We start from the raw sequence: 22,330 nt of genomic DNA on the forward strand, positions 1-22,330 counted from the left end.
CGGTACATACATACATGAGGATTCTGTAACCAAATGTTCTTTATTAATATAAATTTTTAATTTTGTTTGTTATGTTGTATACGTATATGCCCTATTGGGTAAAAGAGTTGTCTAATTTATTTTAAAAATTCATACGATAAAATATGTATGTATAATGATGTGATGTGGTTTTATTTTTTATTAAACAATGACCTTTGTGGATACTCGCGAACAATGCCTAACACATCCTGTACTAATTCTTAAATTCAGTGTACTTAACACAATTCCGCCATCGGGAGTATGGCATTAGCGCGTAAGGTGTATTTAATTACATTTTAGGGGTTTAATTTTTTTGTTTGATCAAAATAAACCGTCAAATAAATTAGAACGTTAAAAATTATTTTTGCTATAATTAGATTAATTTAAATCATTAATGGGTGTTAGATTTAAATTAATGGCTGTTGTATGAATGTGAAGTAGGAAAAATCGGATGCAATCTTTTTGTTAGTGTAATAAAATAAAGCACCTGAGCCACAAAACAAGATTACATCCGATTTTTCCCCCTTCATCATTATTGCAATTTAAAGAATAAGCACAAGTTTTGAACCATAAATTGCGTTAGACAGACTTAGGAGAAATCTTATATTTATTTTAACTTTTCACTAAACACTAAAAACTATTATGTCAAGCTTTTAAAAAATGCTCCATTACTCTTCAATGAGACTTAAATTCATAGCTTGAAAGAAGCATTTTAAAATATACAATTCTATGCTGAGGAAATCTTAATATATAAAGCTGAAAATGTTTATTTGTCTGTCTGTGGCACATGAACTCCTCCGAAACGGCTGGGCCGATCTTGATGAAATTTGGTATGGGGGTAGAGGGGGTCAATACGAGTTGCAAGCGCTATATGGGATTCCGCCCCAACCCCCCTTTATAGCGCCCCCATACAAAAATTGATTTTTTCCCCATTTTCTACCTGCTGAAGGGTCAGATAACGGGATTTTTTTATTTTAAGAATTTTTCGGGGGTACCGTATTATTCATCCCCCCTACTAATATACGACCCCTTTTGGAGCTTAAAATGGAGTTTGCTCACACGTGATTGGGGGCTCGGGTTGACTAGTAGTTTTATAAAGATAGTAATAACTTTTCACATCAAATGAAAAAAAAATCGAATAAAAGTTACTTCAGCTGCCAATTTTATGAATGAGTTCTCCATTGAGGGCTTATAATTCAGTTCAAATGGCATGCGGTATAATATATAAAGAATTTCATTGAAAACTTACCCCATCTTTGGGCCACCCTGGGTCAAATCAAACACCTGGCGTGGATTTAATAACCACTGGAATTTTTGCAGAAGTTTCGCCCCCTGATTGCCTCCACTTTTTGGATTAATAAAAACAATTACGGGCGTAACATTGGCCGTTGGGATTGGTTTAATCACAAATGTACGTGGCTCTCGATCTTTCGGCTTCTTCTTCCCTACTTGCTTCTTTCGCGGTGATTTCCTCAGCGATGACTTGAAACTTCCCTTTCGTGGTAATTTAACAATCCATGATGGAGGCACAATAATACTGGAATGTATCCCTAAAAAAGCCCGAGCACATATTGAGATAAATTGTATAAATGAATACATTTTTTATAATATTATGTCTAGAATATTGGCTATATATACCTAATGAGCATTCTTCACCAATTCGGTGTTGGTTGAAACAAGATTCCTTGTTATGAAACGATGATTTGCACCATGCACACGATAAAGCAACAATTTCCTTGGATCCAAAAGACAATTTCGCCTGAAGTGACTGCAAAGTTGAATCATCAAGTATTTTTAGTGAGTCATAAAAGTAATTTTCAACCGCATTTCATCACTCTGCATAACAAAAAGTCATTATCTCGCAGCAATATATTGTACAGAAGATAGAGTTAAGAAGGTAAAAAAAAAACTTATGTAGAAGTTCTTAAAAATCACAAAAAAAGTTAAAAAAAAAAAAGAAACAGAACTTTATAATTTTTTGAGACTTTTTCTTGCAAAATCCTTCAATTTCTCAATTATAATTTTAGATAATATTTTTTTCTGTGGTGATCTTTGTGTTATTTTCAGCCTAAAATGCCACAATGCTCTATCAAAGTAGTTAGCTATAAAAGATATGTTTGCATTCAGCCTTTTTCTTTTTCTTTAATAAAAAAATCAAGTAAAGAAAAACTAAATAGGAAGTATGATAAAATTCCAAGAATCGAAAACAAATATGCTAAAATCAGGGCTTAAATTTAGAAAAAAACGTATTCAAAAGAAATTATGTGATGCGATTTTTTCCTGATTGATATGCGGATATATAAAATATATAGGTAAAGTAAAACGTGCTAAGGGGTTTTCATTGAAAATGCGCAAATCACGAAATATTGTAAAACAAAAATATATAATATAAAATGTGAAATGCAAAAAAACCACTTCGTTTTTTTTTCTTTAGTTTACATTTTTTACCTTTAAATAAGATTTCTCCGAGAGCTTAAAAATCAGCAATAAAGTAAAATAACGTTTTATTGTCACCGAAAGGCTATAATATGCTCTTTAATTCATTTAATTATTTTAATAAGCCTAAAAATGACTTTTATTTAAAATAAATTGAGTAAATAAAAACTGACGTTGTCTTTGTTGAATTTAGTGACATTTTTTGCACAGTGTGTTTATTTAAATTTTATGCGTAGGTACGTACATATTTTGAATATAAAATAATGTCACTGAAATGTAGTGGGATAAATCGATCAATGCGTTGCAATAAATTCTTTTATTATCACTGTTATTTCATTCTAACTATTATTATTGCCCGTGGTAGGAAATTATTTTCAGTCAACAGCATTAGAATCATATTTGTTTTGTGTTCTATTTTCATTTCATGAGTTTTATTTCATTAATCGAAGATAAATATTATTCTTATTATGCAATTTAAATATGTTATGCGCTATCTCTCAATCTTCTATATAATAAAGAAAGGTCTGTTGTTGGTAATTTTCCTGTCTGTACAGCTATAAAATCTACGCCGTTTGACCGATCGCGATAAAATTTGGTACAGAGGCTTCTTATATCAGGCGGTTTCGTGTTGCCGTTTTTATTTCCAAAGCCAAAGCCCCCCTTCAGATAGCCCCCATGTAAATCTCATGCAGTTTTTGAAAATTTTTGAATTTCGCGCCAGAAATGTTGTATGAAAATGATTTCTTCTCTTTGCCAATTTTTCTTTTGGGTTTGAAAAGTGGCCCTAATCTATTTATAAACCATCACAATTTTTTTCCTCTTTAAAATTTGCGCGAAGCGAAACAAAACCCCGCGAAGCGGGGCGGGGAAAATTGGAGCGAAGTGACAATTTACCTCATTATTATACATATATGTTTATATAAAATTGTCCAATGTTCCAAGGACATATTTTAAGAGCTATAAAATCTCACTGTCAAGTTATTTTTCCAAATATAATATTTACCTTTCCACACTGTTTACACTTCCCCTTCTCTGTTCTTCGATGTACCCAGTGATGGTGGGTCGTGGTTTGTTCCCTATATTGTCGTATACCAACATCCCTAAAGGTAGGTTTACACGATAATTTATTGCGTTCCATTAGTATACCAATGCAATTTGCATGGGCAATTATTTTGCATGCTGAACACTTCATCCGTGGTCCATGCTTCTGTAAAGAAAATATATACCAAAGAACTTTGCTATAAGAGAAAACATAACACATGCGTTGTATCCTACTTTAAATTCTACAAAGGTAATACAAACATGTTTAAACAATTGTCAACAAATATCTATCTATGCTATTAAGAACAGTTATATGGTTATGTGCACATAGAAAACCAGGACTAAGTACCTACATATATATGTATGTATATGAATCGATATCTCTTATACAGAATGATCTTTTTTAAGTTGAAGCATTGCTCATAATACGCTCATATATGCGTCATAATATATGCTCATTGGATGCGTTGACTGACTTAACTTTAAAAAATCTTTCTCAAAGTTTTTAAAGACCTGTCAAAATAATCCTAGCTTGTGAATATTAAGAAGGAAACCATTTGTCACACAAACCCTCAGCTAATATTATGCAAATATCCGTTCGATGTTGTGCTAATGACTTTCGTGTGTATTTTAATAATGCACTACGTATAAACATGTACTGAATCCGAATTAATTCACTTACAATAATAGTGCTTAATACTCATGTTTTACGACGAATTAATCATGGCATAAGACACGTAAGCAAGGGGTATATATTCAATAGATTGAGAGAATAAATTTTGAATTTACGACGTGTTATTGTAACTTTTTGAATTTTTGAACTTACGTTCACCCGGAAGCGTCGTTATATTTTGCTCAATTCAATCAAAAGCATTGGGTCCAGAGCTTTCGATGCTCATCGCATCATCTTCAGTGGTTGTGAACTTTTATTTAAGAAAATAATTACAAAAATGATTTTTGCTTTTTTTTAAACATAGTTGGGTGGAAATTTAAGTATTAATGAGTAACTCTGGCAAAAGGCACTTTGGCCACATGAATTTTATGAAAAGTATACTTACTTAGGTGTATTTTAGCATAGACGCGTAATTATGAAAGAAAAGTTATTTCATGTATGATTGGATTGTTGATTTTTCTAAAATTGCAACTTTCTACTTGTCACACTTCAATTCCCCTAATTCTTCTCATCATAGACTTAACCCAATGGACTTATTTCCTTATACAATCTGCTTTCACTATATATGGGGGATGAATTATTCCACACGGAAAAGCCTTCTCATAATAAATTGAGTAAATTTAGAGAGAGAAAATTAATTAAATAAAATCTAACATACTACACTCGCCTCACTCTGATACTTACCACACATTCATTGTCCCCCACGTAGCAGCAATCACCAGATACCGAAGTGGGTACCCACAGATGATCCCCAGCCACAGCATTTTCACTCCAATCTGGCGTACATCGAATTGCCCTCGAGTCCACGTCGTGCTTTCTGCAAAGTCATATCCGTTGGTAACCGCCCCACACACACACATTGGCCATTTGAAAGAAATAATAATACAACACAGAAAACATTACGAAATTGCTTGAGCTCAAGAGATTAAAATAAAAAAAAAATAAAGCACTCAACATTATTTTCTTGCAATAAACTTGATGGAAAATATGAGGATGGGATTGGAAGACAAATATTCTAATAATAGAATTTATTGAAAATGACTTTCCAATTCGTTAAATTCAACGCAGGTGGGGAATTTCATCTCTTTCGAAGCGTAAATTATACAATATTTATTGATGGTAAGGGTACCCGAAATTCTCTGATATCGAATAAATTTAATATTTTATTTAGATGCTGATGTTTTATATTCCATCATAAAGAATCTTGTTTTCTTTACAAACAAATGCTTAAACTAATTATCCCCTTACGTCTCAATGATACAAAATTCCAACTGCAAAAATCATTAGGTATTACAATATTTATCTATCTATTTAAATCCGTAAATAAATAAATTATCACTATAATACATTAATTCCTTATTAAGGATATGCACGTTGACACATCTTTATTGTGAAATTCAGTTTTCACCTGTTAATTTCTCGTAAGAATTTCTCTTGAACTTTAATTTCTCACTTAAAAATTTTTCTTAATCTATTGTCATCTTTTTAATTATTTTTCTCTAATTTTTTTTTCAAATTGTTAATTATTCTTTGAAATTAAATCATACTCTTATATTTTAAGAGACTGCACCGAAATTATACTTATGTAAACTATACGGTGCGATATGTGGAAAAGCACCTAATAAAATTTGAATAATAATGTTGACTCAGAAATTTTAGAATTTTGAGTCAACACATATAATAAGAATTTTTCTTTAAATTTGAAATTAAATTTAGGATCATATAATATATATATATATATATACTACCCGCGAAAAGTTTACGGGCAAGGTAAAAAATGAGGTATTTTTTGCCATATTTCAATGAACTGTGGCTGTGGTTAACATGTTCAAAAATTTACGAGTTTTGGAATGGTACCTACATTTCTCACCTCTTCAAAACATGTAAATTTTTGAAAATTGGTCAACCAGTTAATTTTTGACAGCCATTTTGATAAACATAGGTATAAGGGATATAAGATCCTTTTTTAAACATTTCATAAATTTTTACTTTAGCCTCTTGGATATCGTCCGCTAGTGTAGCGATTTTGACAATTTGATTATCGTTGGAAAGGTAATTTAGTTTCTTTTCCAAATCTGGTAAATTTTTGAAAATCAATCAAGCAATTAAGTCGTGGAAGTCATTTTAGTGAATGATAGTGAAGAAATATATATTTGCGTATATCTCAACCTGTGGTTGTCAAGTTATGGTACCCTAACTTCGGCCTAAATGGGGGAGGGGTGAATTTGACATCATATTTGTACGTCTTCCAGTCGAAATTTAAACTTTGACATTGACCGGAGGTTTATCTATTACCGTTTTATTGCAATCATTGCTATTAATTGCAACGATAGCATTTAATCAAGTATTACAAATAATTAAGTACATTACACTACAGCCGGTCTAAAAAGTTTTACGACTCATACGTTTTTTTAGAATGTGGGGACCCTAATACAACATGTTCACAGAATCAGACAGGAATATCTTTCATTTTAGCTGGATTGCAGAAGATGTCCTATTCTTTTTTTTGAACTTTTTGAAGAATAACAAAGCAGTGTAATTTCTACAAAAACTTGTCAGTTTTTTGTGAGCTAACCACAAGAATTTTGTAAAATAAAAAAATATTAAGTATTATTCCCCATGTCATTAATTTTCTTAAGAATCTCATGTTCTTCAAGATGTTTCCGCAATATTTCAGAGAGAAAGACGTTAAAACGGAACACGGGGTAGAAATTATATCCCTAATTTTGCCACGACACTCATCTAGAAAATTCATGCTTCAAGTCATATTCATCTTAAACGGTGAGGTCTAAAGGAAGGAGACATTGATGGAAAATGGTGAAGTAAAAATGTAAATTAAGCGATTAATCTTTAGCCCTGTATCCTGCTTTAGTCATCAAATCCAGCGCACATATACTAAACAAGAGCGAACAGCGTAGTAGATAAATTGCCCTATTTCAAACAAACTCACTAACAATAATTATACCTACCTAACAATTAGGATTTAATTTAAAAAAAAAAGTTGCATTATGTCCGAATGAAAAAAAAAAGAGATATATCGAGGGCGAAACAAAAAAAGACGTAACATTCCGTATTAGTGAAATATTTTGTGAACAATTTCGGCCGGGATTTTCTTCAATATCATTTTCGGCTCCCCGTACAGTTCATTTTGTGGACTTGGGCCTTTTTCTTGTTTCGCCCTCAATATGCAAATCAAAGAAATGCATTTCTTAATTTTTTTTTAAATTAAAGTTCTGTTTAACTTCAGATTTGTTTTTAAAAAAATTCGATAAGTCAAAAAGAGAGCTTAATTGGTTCTTAAGCAAGTTTTTTAGGATCCATTATTCAGTTTCAAATAGGGGGTGGCATAACACGAAAAATCGGTACTTTTCGTGAGGCAACAATCACTTCCAATCAGAGAAAGAGATTAAACTTATCTTCTAGATATATTTTTGTCTGATAAACAAATATCTCCAGTTACATTAGGCATCCTTATTATGAATTAATAGTATATATAATGTATGTATTGTATATAGCAAGTAAACACTATAATGACTTTGTAGAGTTTGGTGGTAAGCTTTACCACAAGATTGGTATTAATATGTAGATTGTGTGCTAAGAAAATGAAGTATGTATAGAAAGTCAGAAGGAAACATTTTAAAATTTAATTGCAGGTTGAACAAGAAAATACATACTTCGCGTATATTTAATTTTATTTTATTATTTCTATTGAGTTCTGAAATCTCTTAAAATAAATCAACATTATACATATGTACATATGTACGTATGCACATATGGAGTTGTTTTATATACAATTTCATATTCTTTTTCAAAAAATATACGAACAAAACAATTAGTCACAAGTGTCATAGATGTTTCCAACTTGCTTAAATATGAAGAAAATTGTGGGCAATAAAGCATAGGGAAAGGTGAAATGTAATGTTGATTTATTGATAAAGGAATTAGAGATAATGTAAAAGAAATCGCACTTCAGGTCTCCGTCATAAGAATTTATCTTCTTAGTGCTAAAATTCATCGATCAAATAATATCACATATGGATGGATGGAAGTTTACGGTATACCTATCCACAGTCTCTATATACATGTATGTAATGGTATAAGTAGGGGAATTGTAAATATATATTTACAAGAATGTGTAGAAAAACAATATAATTCACAACGTATTTATACCGGCTGATTTTAGAAAAAAAAGTTGTTTTTTATCAGCAGCATACACACCAATCGCTTTAATTTTGTGAAAAGAAACCATTCCAATTTTAGTCATTTATAAATTTTCGATTATTCTCAATTTAGCTGTGTTTCTTTCAGACACAGCTTTTGTGTACCGAGCAAAATCGAAAGTCGTCAGATCGGGCTCAAACTTGGGATGAGCACGAATTCGGGTCCCCACATTCCAAAAAACGTATGCGCCAAAAATAAGTTTTTTCCGTCCGGCCCTCCGGATTCTAAACTTAAATTGCAAGAGAACGGTGATAGATAGCGACATGCGGTAAACGGAAAAGTTTAAATATCGACCTGAAGAAATCCGATTATGAAGTCAAATCCATCCCCCCACCCCTCCGTCCGCCATTTTGAATAACCTCAAAATTTTGTTTTCACTATATCTCAGCCCCTATTATAGCTAAAAATCTGAAATTTTGATGTTGTAGGGGCCATCAATACCTTTCCAACGATATCTCATTTTCGAAAATCGGTCAAGCCGTTTAGTCAATATGGCCGCCACAATTTTTCATCGAAAATCGACCATAACACGAAAACGGCTTGACCGATTTTGATCAATCCGGGCTCAAATGAAAGATCTCAACAAACCCCACAACTCTCTAGAACATACGAAGTTTCAAAAGTGACCGCTAGGGGGCCAAAAATCAAAAACAAAATTTTCGATTAGTTTTCGATAAATATCTCGAAAACGACGACATAATTTTTTTTTCATTTTTTGATATGTTGTAGCTGACCATATTATCTAGCTCCATGCCAAAAATGAAGAAAATCTATGGATCCGTTCTCGAGATATAGCCTTCCAAAGTTGGCATGTCATATCTCGGGTTCTACAAGTCCGATCTTGATCAACTCAAGCGCAAATGAAAGGTTTCGTGAAACCCTACAAATGTCTAGAACATTGCAACTTCGAGAAATGACCGCAAGAGGCGCTAAAGTCAAAAACAAAGTTTTCGAAAATTTCGAACTCGAATTTTTCGAAAATGGCGACATAAATTTTTTTCATTTTAGCTGTGTTTCTTTCAGACACAGCTTTTGCGTACCGAGCAAAATCGAAAGTCGTCAGATCGTTTCGATATGTTATAGCTGACTTCAAGACCTTTCAAACAAAAAAAAATTATGAAAATCTATGGATCCGTTCTCGAGATATGGCCTTCCAAACATTTCTTGGGGGATGACTTTTCAACTTTTCCCGACTTTGCGCGTATTTATATGAATTCGCGTTCTAGTTTGCTCTCACAAAATTGGTACACTGAAAGAAACACAGCTCTCGTAAGCTTGGTCAGCTTACCAGTACATTTTTTTTTAAAAAAAATAGTGAACCCTAATTGGAGGATAATAGATTTTATACATGCACACCAAGTATATTGTAATCGTCAGAAAAACCGACCCTCTCAGATCAGCCTCAAACTTATTATGAGCGCTTTACAAAATATTCCCGTTATTAATATGGTAAAAATATTTTGATCCGACCGGCCTGTGGTAAAAGATAGAGATTTCCAATTTGAAATTTTATATAGAAATGTATAGATGTAAAATTAATTATTTCGCAATTTTCCAAATCCAAGATATGTTACTTCCTGCCATTTTGAAATACAATTAAATACTTTCTTAGCAGATAGAGATTTGACATTTTTGTAGGTTATAAACCTCAGCGAGGCATTTAAATTGATAATGTATACTTGAAAAACGATTAAGTTATTTAGCAAATATCGCAAATATGGCTGCCAAGGCAATGTGTTTTTTTTTCAATCTAACTCGAGAACGGCTTGACCGATTTTGATCAAATAACGGTCATATGAAAGGTTTCGAGAAGCCCTACAAATGTCTAAAAATAGCAATATTTAAAGTTCTAAGAGCCACTGTTCTGCTTGACCAATTTTGCTTAAATAAGTATTAAATTCAAGATTTTTTTTATACTTTACAACTTTCTAGAATATCATAAATTTTGAGAGCAAAAAATTCGAAAAACAGAGTTCGTAAAACACAGTCACAATTTTTTTGTTTTACATGTTACCTTGAAAATTATCGAAATATATCTCAAATGATATATTCCAAGTCCAAGTAATTTGTGAGAATACATATAATACTAACTATTGTGATGTTGGATATGTATTTTCAACAATTAATGAAGAGTGAAAAAATGAGGGAGCTTAATATTAAAAAGATTCAATTTACAAAATTAAATGTGTAAGTGTGAGAGAATATTTAGGACAGGGATGATTGGAAGAATATATCCTTGTCATGTCTACAAGAATAGATAGATAAGATTAGGGGAGAGCGGGGCTATTTGTGACAGTTTGGAATTTTCAAATGGCGATTTCTCCCAAGTTATTAATCGGAAGCACCTGAAAAAATTATGATAAGAAGTCTTATCTACCCTCAATAGTTGACTGTAGTTTGTAGATTATCCGATGAATAGTTTAGGAATAAAAAAATAAACAAATTTTGAGGCCTCCAAAAATACGTTTTGCGTGTTGAGAAAAACTCATTTTCCGACACTTTTCTTTTAGCGATTTTCCAATCTCACCGTCTTTTCCACAAGCTAGGTCAATGCAGAAAACGTTGCAAAGGTGTATTTTTCACTAACTTTTAATGATTTTTCTGCACATTTATTCAAATCAACACATGTCGAAAGGGGCTAATATTGTCACCAATGTAAATCATATGGAACGTCAAAATATTGACACCATTCCTAACCTTTTTGTTGCAAAATGTAGGGGTTGAGAAAATTCCAAAATTCTGTGTTTTAGTGGATAGAAAAGTGAAATTCCTTGCCGCGGATGAACAAGTGAGGAGTTTGGTTAGTAGCTACAACTAATCTCTCAGGTGGAAAATCTTTGGAAATGTCGGAAAATTCCACCGACTTAGTTACCCCCGCTGGTGACAATACTTGTCGACGGATTCTTAAAAAAGTCAGAAGCGGAAGGGTTCAGGAAAAGCTCGAAAACTCATATTTCCCGTGGAGATAGAGTAAAGCGGTCTGAGACAAAGTTGTAGGCAAGGAAATTTCCTATGAGAATGACCTATCGAGGAAAATTTATTGCCCCGTGGGAGTCCTGTAGATAGGGATTTATCCAAATTGACACAAATAGCCCCACCCTCCCTACTAACTATCACCTTTCTTAGGACTCAAATTAAAGTGAAGTCCTTCAGATGACTTAAAAGCATAAATGAAATGTTCTTAGTTGTTTTTGCCATTGTTGCTGAATTTCTATTATGTATTCTTCTTGCTGTTATTTTTTTTTTCAAACAACTTTTAAATAATGTCCAGCAGTTAAGGTTACCGTTGAAAATTCTTAATTTATAGGTGCGATAAAAGAGTTTTTTTATTTCTTGGAAAGGAATCATTATTGTTCATTTCACAAACGAAAACGTTTGTACGATTGAACAATTGGTAAACAATTGACCATTATGTATGCAGTGGGAGATAAAGGTTGCAAAGAAAAATATTGACTGGATATTTTACGGTAAGTCAATAAACAGAAGTGAGTTTGAAAAAACATAAACCTATGGGGTGTACGCAATATCTTGGAAATCCATGACGTCAAGACAAAGAATACAAAACAACTTCCTCTTGTTCTCCTTCGTTCACGCAGTTAGTGTTTGAACAATCATTCGAGGAGGGTAAGATAGATAAAAAAGTACCAACAATTTAAGCGCAAAATCAAAAGATAGCCTAAAAGACCCCTCTCATCATATTGTATAGTTGTAATTCCTATAAAGTACAACCACAATATTTTGGACCATTTTGTCACAAAACCAATGCCTTTAAGATCTTCAATTCAATGTTATTCAGGGGGTATCCGACTCTGCCACTCTTTTGCAATTTCTCTAGTGTAATTTGCCACTCTTGCCACTCGCGGTGCAGTCAAATCATGACTAACAATAAGTTACCCCCTGATATTATTGTTCATGATTTGCAGAGGTGGTTTAGGAGTTGTGATACAGAAATAATTCTATTTCCGTTCAGTTAGGGACAGTAGAAGAAAATAACCATTAATCGAATATATTCCATGTACCTACCTACACACCCACGGAAACTTGCTAATTCTGAATTTTAAGCGACAAATTGTTAATTTATTACCCGTCTACCAAAATGTCCATTGGGAATGACTAAATGTTTCTCATCAAAATTAAAGGGACACTTCAGCAATGAAATGGTTCACTGAAAACTTTCCTTTTCTGCATACTCTCTAAGCTTTTCACATTTTAATCGTAATTCCTTCGCCAAACTTACAAACAATAACCCAAAAGTTTATAAAAAGACTGTAATTAGTTTGTACATAAATAAAATATTTTGGCGCTACTATTTTGATTGTTCTCCATGCGGAGAAGTAGTGGGCGGCTCGCTAGATACTACCACGTGTGGGCCATTTTACGGATAGGAGTGTATCAATCTCCTGATCCAACCGGTCAACGTGGTCTAATTGCACGTTGGCGGATGGGGCGCGTTGCCGGGTTCTGTATTCGAACCGGCGACCTTTGGATGCGCACTCAAGCGCTCTATCCACTGCACCCCAGGCCCACTTAGTTTGTACATGAGTGAAATAATATGTGAAGTAATAAGATCACAGAATGTCTGTTCTTGTGAAGGGTGTGTGTGTACAGTACATAATATTGCAGCTATACTCTGTATGTAACGCGTTAATAATGTTGCAAATTTGTTATGTGTATATATACAAAAAAGTTAAAATTTTTGTAAAACACATGCTTTTTAATCACTGTCATTTTACTCCAAGATGCTATAAATTATTATGAAATGTCTCAACTTTATGAATTCTCATAAATTTGAGATATTATGTAACCAAGTTTTGTATATCCTCAAGCTTCAGTTGATTTTTTTTTTAGCGTCCAAGTTAAGGGGGTGGGTCTCTTTTGAGAGCTGGTAAAATTTTTTTTTGCTCTGTATTTCTATTTCTACTATATTGTATACAATCTATCATATTGGATGTATGCTGCCCCCTGTGAGGCTCTGCATCGAACATTAGAAGATCAAATCCAGACTGTCCAATCCAAGTGGCTGAGAAGCGTGGTTGGCACGCATTTCCTTTATATGCCTCAAATGCCAGTATCCATAAGGACCTAAGGATGGATACAGTGAGGGAGGCCATAATGAGTGCAACAAAGAGGTATGAAGGGAGGATTGATCACCATCCCAATTGATTTGCTTCAGAAGTGTACCGTGATAGTGAATTTCTGAGACTGAAGATGCCAAGCCAGCGCGATATTGTGTGCAAGTGGAAGTGAAGTACTTTCATGTAGTGATTGTCTAGGGGCCTAAATATTGGTGCTAGTGCCCTTTTTTGTGATTTTACTCTGACAATTGATGTGTTTATAAACAATATGCTCACAGTTTTGTCGTGTTCAACGTTGGTTTTTCCAACTTTTCTTCATGTTTTTTGTGACATAGTGTTACATACTTGTTTCTGTAAGTTTTTGTTGCGCTTGAGGAAGAGATTTTATAAATAATTTTGTATCTTTACGTGAGCCTGTCCTGTAATTTACCCTTGTATTTCAATAGAGCCTGAAGATGACAATTAAATATATTGCCGAAACGTCGCTAGTGAACAGAAAATGTGGTACTTAGTTTTTCTGGCTGCTTTTCCAATTTTTCTCTTCAAAAAAAAAAAACCCCTAACACCCAGAGAATATTTTTCTCTGAGCGGTAATTTTACTCATTTTTACTATAAGGTTATAAAAACGACGCGACCGAAGATTATGAATCATACTCCTGTGTTAAAAGATAGGAATATGGTTCATAATTTTCGGGCACGTCGAAATGTATACAATATCGCCATGTAGTTCGCGGTTAGACGTTATATATGTATGTATATCATGGAAATCAATGCAAAAATATTTTAATCATATTTTATAAAAAAGTATCTAGAGTATTAAATTATTTTATACTTTTACAAAGAAAGCATAAGGTGAAAGAATCGTGTCTTTTTGAGTTAAGTAATTACATTAATCTTCAAATTGGAACATAATTATGTACTGTACAGTATAGAGTACATATATTATAGAAACTATACAAAAAACAGAATAGAAAAAAAACTAAAACTGAAAAAGGTCCATCGTGTAATCGATTATGGTGGGGAAATTTGATGACAATTAAAATTTTAATTAAAACGAATATTCATTTTTTGCTATCTTCGGGAAATTAATGTCACAAAAAATTCAAATACCCCTCGTTGTCACTTAATCTTCTGTTTGGACGGTTTTCTTCCTCTTTAATTTATAACATGAAATCTCTGAAAAAAAGTTATAAATTACACGGAAGTAAAGAAAAGAGCAAGATGACACAAACAATCTTTAATATATAAAGCTGAAAAGTCTGTCTGTCTGTTTGTCTGTGGCACATGAACTCCTCCGAAACGGCTGGGCCGATCTTGATGAAATTTGGTATGGGGGTAGAGGGGGCCAATACGAGTTGCAAGCGCTATATGGGATTCCGCCCCAACCCCCCTTTATAGCGCCCCCACAGAAAAATTGTTTTTTCCCATTTTCTACCTGCTGAAGGGTCAGATAACGGGATTTTTTTATTTTAAGAATTTTTCAGGGTACCGTATTATTCATCCCCCCTACTAATATACGACCCCTTTTGGAGCTTAAAATGGAGTTTGCTCACACGTGATTGGGGGCTCGGGTTGACTAGTAATGAAATAAATATGAAATATATTTCCTAAAGATTAATCTTCTTCTTAATATATAAAGCTGAAAAGTCTGTCTGTTTGTCTGTCTGTGGCACATAAACTCCTCCGAAACGGCTTGGCCGATCTTGATGAAATTTGGTATGGGGGTAGAGGGGGTCAATACGAGTTGCAAGCGCTATATGGGATTCCGACCCAACCCCCCTTTATAGCGCCCCCATACAAAAATTGATTTTTTCCCCATTTTCTACCTGCTGAAGGGTCAGATAACGGGATTTTTTTTTATTTTAAAAATTTTTCGGGGGTACCGTATTATTCATCCCCCCTACTAATATACGACCCCTTTTGGAGCTTAAAATGGAGTTTGCTCACACGTGATTAGGGGCTCGGGTTGACTATGTTAAATAAATATTGTATAAGAAAAACATTAAATGTTTGAATTTGTTTTCGTTTTGTGCCGAAAGCCTTATTATATACATCATTTGCCATTCGACAAATGTAAATTGTCACAACTTTATTGAGGTAACGAGAGGGAGAAAATATAATGTGAAAAATCATGTTTCAAAGGAAAATATTCCGCTCGTTTACGGAAGATGAAGTGTACTTAAATAAGGAAAGATGATAAAGAGGATGATGTTAGAACTTCTGTTGGACTAAAGTGGTGTAATTTACGTTTAATTTGAATAATTCTTCCCCATATACCTTTTTAGTCTATCCTCGTTAGGGGGTTTGGATATACACTGTGTGATAAATAATATGGGAATTAGCGACATGGAATTGAGTTAAGCCAAAAGAACTTTTATAAAACATACAAATGCTCGAATGATCAGGCGCATAATATAAAACCATTGAAAAATTCAAAAGGTGTTGAGTTAAAGACAATGGGTCTAATTCAGCGACCAAGAAACCCTTGAAATCTTTGAATTTTGTACTGAAATTTCAAGATTTCAAGCGAATTTCAAGGGTTTCTTGGTCGCTGAATAAGGCCCAATATTTTATTTTATACTACATATTATTACTATTATAATTTAACTTTCGAAATCGACGGTTAGGCAATATGTAAACTATGTTAAGATTTGTACATTTTAATTGGAATTTAGAATAGTAATTTCCCAACCCTCGCTTTAAGATTTCTCGTAGGTATATGTCTAAATAGATATATACTGTAGGCAAATGCCCATACAGAACTTTGCAATCTATCTATGTTTTGAATGTTGCATAAATTGTTGAAAATGATAAATTTACAGTTTAAGGTTCTTGGATTATTTTTCCCATTTTAAACATCGCTGATCTGGTTAAGGTTCAATTAATGTAAATAATGTAAATAATAAACCTTTTCCATGTCATTATTTATTTAGGGTTTTTTTTTGTCTTATATTATTATTAAGGCTAGACGATTCTTGTTCTTCACTGACAGGAGGATATAGATTATTATATATTTATCATTACGCAATTTACTATTTACTAAAAATTTAGTAAATATAATAAAAAATTTCTTTTAAATATTTATACTGGCTTGCTTTTATTTACCTCTAGTTTCATTTTGATATACCTACATTATATAATGCCAAAGGAAAATTTTGTTGATATCCGTATTGGATGAGATTGTAAGCCCTAAATGGAATAGAATGAGGTGAAATGTGTCAGACGTTATATGTTCTTGATGCGTTGAGCATTTTCTTGGACTTGTAGTAGCGACTATCACATTAATCTGAGTGCTCGAGGGGTGTATACGGAATTTCTCTTGGCGTAAACATGAAAGTCATTTTCGTGATGTAAGTCCAGGGCGGTAGGTATATGTAATATGAAACATACTAACATGCATGGTGGAATGAGGTGACAAAAGTTTATTATAGAATCAGATGAGGATATAAGCAAAGATGAAGATATCATATAACAGCATCTCCCACCCTGTGATTGTAACTCAATTATTGAGAACTACAACATCATTTTTATACTCTATTTCCTTCAAAAGACAAATAATTTCAGATTTTTCTTGTGTTTTTGGCAATTTCCACGTTAAGTGTTGTAGCTATCAAACAAGGGGAAACAAAATGAAGCAAATGAAGAGTCAATTGACTCTAAATGCTCGGAAGAAAAAGATATTTTCTCTCCATTCCCACTTTTAGCATACGGAAAAACATCCACATTTTCTATCACATACTTAAGATATACTATAGAGCGATAATCAAATTCCAATCAAATAAAAAGAAAGTAGAATTCAAGTGATAAGTGCCTCACAAAATCGTGACACATCATTGAAATAACAATAAAATCCTCATTTTATAGATTTCCTCATTGCTTTTAATGCTATCATGATGCTTTTTAAGCAGTAAGTGGTGTTGTAAGTGCTTTGAAACGAATCATCTGTTGAGATACTATAACGCCAACCCACTATCTTCCTTGTATTGCAGTAAAATCAAATTTTACTGCTTGAAGAAAACATTTCAGAAGAAATATAAATTCTAAAAAGCAGATTAAATTAGGTGTATTTTAGTTATTTTGTATTTTGCTCTTAAGTATTGTAATTCAATGGTTATATTTTCCACTAAAAACATTTCTTAACTTTCCAAAACTGATAAATTTTTAAAAAATCGGTCAACCCGTTTTTTCTTGGTAGCCATTTTGGTAAACCAAAGTGTTTTTTTTTTCACGATTTCACAAATTTTCACTTTGACCTCTTGCATCTTGGCCACTAGTACACGGATTTGCACAAATAGAGTATCGTTGAAAAGATAATTTTATTCTCTTCCCAGATATGCTAAATTTTTGAACATCGGTCAAGCGATCGGTTTTTCACCCAGAAAAACTCACAGACGAAAAACCCGGAAAATCATTATTAAAAACGATTTTTTTTTGAAAATGAAAATTTGTAAAATTTTATAACTTTTTTCATTTCAATATATCTACATATAATAAAAAAATTCTGTTGATTGTATCGCATATTGCACATCTTATCTTAATATATAAAGCTGAAAAGTTTGTACCTATGTTTGTGGCACATGAACTCCTCCGAAGCGACTGAATGGTCAGATAACCGTATTATTCATCAGGGGGGGGGGGCTATATTAGTCCTCCTACTACTATACGCCCCCCCTGATGAGTAATACGGTACTTTTATAACTTAAAATGGAGTTTGCTGACACATGATTGGGGGCTCGGGTTGACTAGTACTTATATAATATAATTCAAGTGACCCGTATCGATTTCACTTGCCTCACAAATTTCATCTCATACCACTTTCACCCTTCTTTTGTGCGCAATTGAAGTCAAACTTTCGCTGTGGCCACCCACCTTCAAACAAATGGACTAGACAGGGGGATGGTTTGAATATATGAAATATTTGCCTTAACATTATAAAAAATATCACATCAAATAGGCATATTTCAACAAGGTACTGTGGGTTAATTCTGCCATAATTATTGTCTCCTTTTAAGCTCCTTCTTTTTCCCTTCTACCTTTGGTGTGTGACAATAATTACAAGAACAGAAATGGAGACGTCTAGTGTTAGTACAACTCAAGAATTAGATCAATGTATGCTCTACACGTTTTCTTCCCTACGCATCCACATTCTAAGTCGTTACATGTAATATAATGTATGTGTTATTGAGCTCAAAAAGAACCTTTTACACGTAAAACAAGGTAAGTGGGAGATAACAATCCGTCGTAATTGAGACCACTGTAGCAATGCTAATGCAATTGCGGTTTTTTATTTATTAATCACCCCCAAAACAATTAGGTACGTAATTGCAGATTTTTTTTCTGTCATTGAAGTCGTTAGTGGAAAAACTATGAAGAACCTCATGTGGTGGCGAAACATGGCCTCACAATCATACGTTTTTAATTCCTTTCAATGTAAACTTTCTCACTCTTATGTAATATAATTAATCTGATTTAGTTTTCTGAAGTACTGGAGTATATAATTCCAGATATACATAATAAAATTCTCAAACTAGTGCAAACACACAAGATGTTCTATTCATAGTTTTAGTTCTCATTCAGTATTCCTTCGGTTCCTTCGTCTCTTTTTCCACACCACTATATGTATGAAAGTAAAAGCTTGACTGTTCTCCTTTTTTTTTTTTTTTTTTTTGTTATTTTATCACCATTTAATATTGGATGACACAATGTAAGAAATAAAAGGTAGCACATAATATAAGAGCAAATAAAAAAAACTGTCAGCTCAGCAGAGTTTTAATTCCCGAGCTGTAACTTTATTGGTTTTTCATCAAGTTAATGTACAGTACATACATATGTATGTACATAATATGAAATGGTTAGAGAATGTACTGTACATATGTATATTGCTTTATATATTTCGATCATTGTTGTAGCTCCACCTTTTCTTTTATCCCAATGTATGTCATTACTGTACAGTCGCGATCGTGCAATAGGACCGGAGTAATAAAGTTTTCTCCGCGGTGGGATGGCTTCAAAAAGAGGAAATGTGTCTTCGCAATGGGACAATTATTACCCTGCCTTATCAATAGTACTAAATGTCCCACTGCGAAGTCAAATTTCCCGTTTCTGAGGTCATTCTACAGTGGAAAAGTCTAACGACGGTCCTACTGCATGACACGACTGTAATATCACACATAATTTTTAACGGAGTCTTGACGAGAAAAAAAATTAGCATAATTACTAATTATCCTGCCTATGGGAACACACATAATATTCAATTATATTATTAATTGAAATGAGATGAGAAAAAGTACGCTGGAGCTGGATGTACAAAAAAGGCACGAAAAGAAAACTTTCCATGTAGCAATGAGAATTGTGTGTTAAAACATACCCTTTGTGGACTTGTGAGTAAGCCGCAGCTCCGGCCATAGCTAGGGCTTTGTAGCGTGCTTGCTCATCCGTTGGCAACACAATATCCACAGATCTCGAGCGGGTGGCATTAGTACTGGGTACGGTGAGTGTTAAACCACCATCGGGTGGGGGTTGAATCTCTTCTGCTTTCCCAGATGATGGCACTTTGGTGAAGCACGAATCCACAGAGGCGGCGCGATCTCGTTTAAGATCTGGCACAGTCAAGTAGATGTCGCACACAGCATCAGGTGGCGCCTCACATCGCCCATAACTCGATGACTTTTCCTCACCCTCACGCGCTATATCGTAATCATCATCATCATCATCCTTTGCCTCTTGTAAGTTCTCCCTCGGCAAATGCTCTTCCTCTCGACTTGCGCGTGCAACGTTCTCCAAGGAGCTCTCTAGGGGCTCCACAAACACGGCTTCTTGGCGCGATATCGAGCGCCTTCGTGGACGGCTGATATGTGGTGGTTCGTCTCCAAATGGTGGCGGGGATGATGTTAGTGGCGACGGAAGTTGTTCCATGGTAGGTGGTGGTGAAAACACCAATGGTGCCATTTGAGCCGGTGGCGAGCCCAGTGGAAGGAATGTTGGCACGTCAGCATGAGTTGGGGACAAAGTGAACGTGATGCCACATGGCGAGGATGGTGTAAAGGGCGTAAAAGGCGTGGGTGGTGGTAAGAGACAATTGCCATATTCTGACTCACTTGCATCCTCATCATCTGCATCTCCATCACTCGAGGATGTGTCACTGTAGCTGAGCGATCGTACTTCTTGGTGATCAATAAAATATAACTGATCCGCACTCACTTGGCGTTCATATTCTTCAAGGTATTGGCAGTGTACGCATGCCGGTGGTGAAGATTTTGTACCCGACGATCGACGCCTTTGAAAGCGCTTCGGTACTTCTAGAAATGTCCCACTCTCATCTCCCGTACCCGAAGCTGAATCAAAGCTTCGTGATCGTTGATTTGTCACCTGTGGCACCTGCAACAGCCCTGTTTTATCATCGGTCGACTGACGAAGGAGACCTGCACGCTGAGCCTCTAATTGGATTTCGTCGAATGATGCCGAGCGAACCTTAAAGCATTGAGTGTGACCAATTAGGACCACATCCGATGGTGAAGGAAATAAAGAACAAAAAAATCGAAAACATAACAGTTTAAAGAACGTGGGCGTTTAGAACAACAAATGCCAACAAATAAATATGTGCGAGAAGCCACTTTGAACAACTTTAATGATATATAAACACTGGAAATAAAATATAGTAATTTGTTTTCATGCTTTTACGAACATTACAAGCAAAAACAAACTTTTAAATCCTATTCCTTACAAACTTTTATAGAAAGTTCAAAAACTTAACAGAATTATTCTCTCACAGATCAGCTTTAAGTATTTATACTGCCAAATGCCTAATTAAATATTTCACTTTTCGTGTGCTGTGCACATACAACACTGTATGTATAAGTAGTAAGTGTAGAAATTTTAGCTGAATTTACAATAATAAGATAATGATGAAGAAAAAACACGTTGCAAAGAAAATAAAGATATAATCCTTTAGAAATTGAATAGAACAAACACCCCTAAGCAATATTTGAAATTAAATGACCACACTGGGAGAGATTTCGAACTTTTCCTCCAGTTAATATTCTTTCAATACTATACATCCACAAATGATAAAGATAATATTATATTCTAATAGTTTATAAATACTTGGTATGCCACGATTGTGGTATACCAACTAATTGACTAGAGAAGAAATTGAAATGAAAAACTTTAATTGCTTAAACAGAAAACATTTTAAAAATAAGAAATAAGAAATTTTACGGTGAGGAGAGTAGTGAAGGAAACTACATCGAACCACAAATAACGAATAAATGTTGCAAAACTCAATTGCGGTGAACATTTTCACACCTGTTTAGGCACCTCAAGACTGCTCTGAGTTTTCATTTCGGCACCTGTAGGCGTCCGTGATCGCGTGAATGTTGTTCGCAAGCGTTGCATAGTAATGATCCAGGTAACAAATGGGTGTCGTATACCTCACAATTTCGACATGGAGGCAAAAGCCTTCCACTGTGAGGTCTCCTACCCAGTCATATCGTTTCGGAAATAAATCTCCACTCTACAATGATGCACAAGAAAAGGGAAATGATTGAATTAAATCACCCAATAGAGCTTCTTTACAAACATATAATACACATTTATCTCTCTCTCTTGTCTCATGCTTCTTTGTACAACAATCTATAAAGAATTTCGAATGCATACAATATTGTGAAAAAAAAAAATGCTGTAATTGTAAGAAAAATAAATGAAGTCGTTGTTTCAACTTGCTGCATATTTTGTATTGAGCGATAAAAATATTGGAATGAACACAGTCCTAACACAATTTGGAAATAATATGACCACATCTGGCTTACTATTTATATACCCTTAGTAAACCTGACCAATTAAAATCATTTGCGGAATTCACATGTCT

The 22,330-nt window shown here is 34.0% G+C and overlaps 1 protein-coding gene across 4 annotated transcripts in view; it reads right to left on the bottom strand.

Moving 5' to 3' along the window:
- Window positions 1-22,330, bottom strand: part of LOC129789281 (eye-specific diacylglycerol kinase) — a 98,324-nt gene that overhangs the window by 26,109 nt on the left and 49,885 nt on the right. For 2 of the 4 annotated variants that reach the window (XM_055825948.1, XM_055825949.1), the window contains 6 exons: window positions 21,769-21,976; window positions 19,832-20,934; window positions 4,853-4,985; window positions 3,458-3,661; window positions 1,657-1,786; window positions 1,268-1,568 (listed from right to left, as the gene is read on the bottom strand). In XM_055825948.1, coding sequence (XP_055681923.1) covers window positions 1,268-1,568; window positions 1,657-1,786; window positions 3,458-3,661; window positions 4,853-4,985; window positions 19,832-20,934; window positions 21,769-21,858 — 1,961 coding nt within the window. In that variant the 5' untranslated portion in view covers window positions 21,859-21,976. The remainder of the gene's footprint in view (window positions 1-1,267; window positions 1,569-1,656; window positions 1,787-3,457; window positions 3,662-4,852; window positions 4,986-19,831; window positions 20,935-21,768; window positions 21,977-22,330) is intronic. The other 2 variants (XM_055825950.1, XM_055825951.1) reach the window with 1 other exon arrangement.

The sequence above is a fragment of the Lutzomyia longipalpis genome, chromosome 2 (assembly GCF_024334085.1).
Source record: "Lutzomyia longipalpis isolate SR_M1_2022 chromosome 2, ASM2433408v1".
Lineage (NCBI taxonomy): Eukaryota > Metazoa > Arthropoda > Insecta > Diptera > Psychodidae > Lutzomyia > Lutzomyia longipalpis.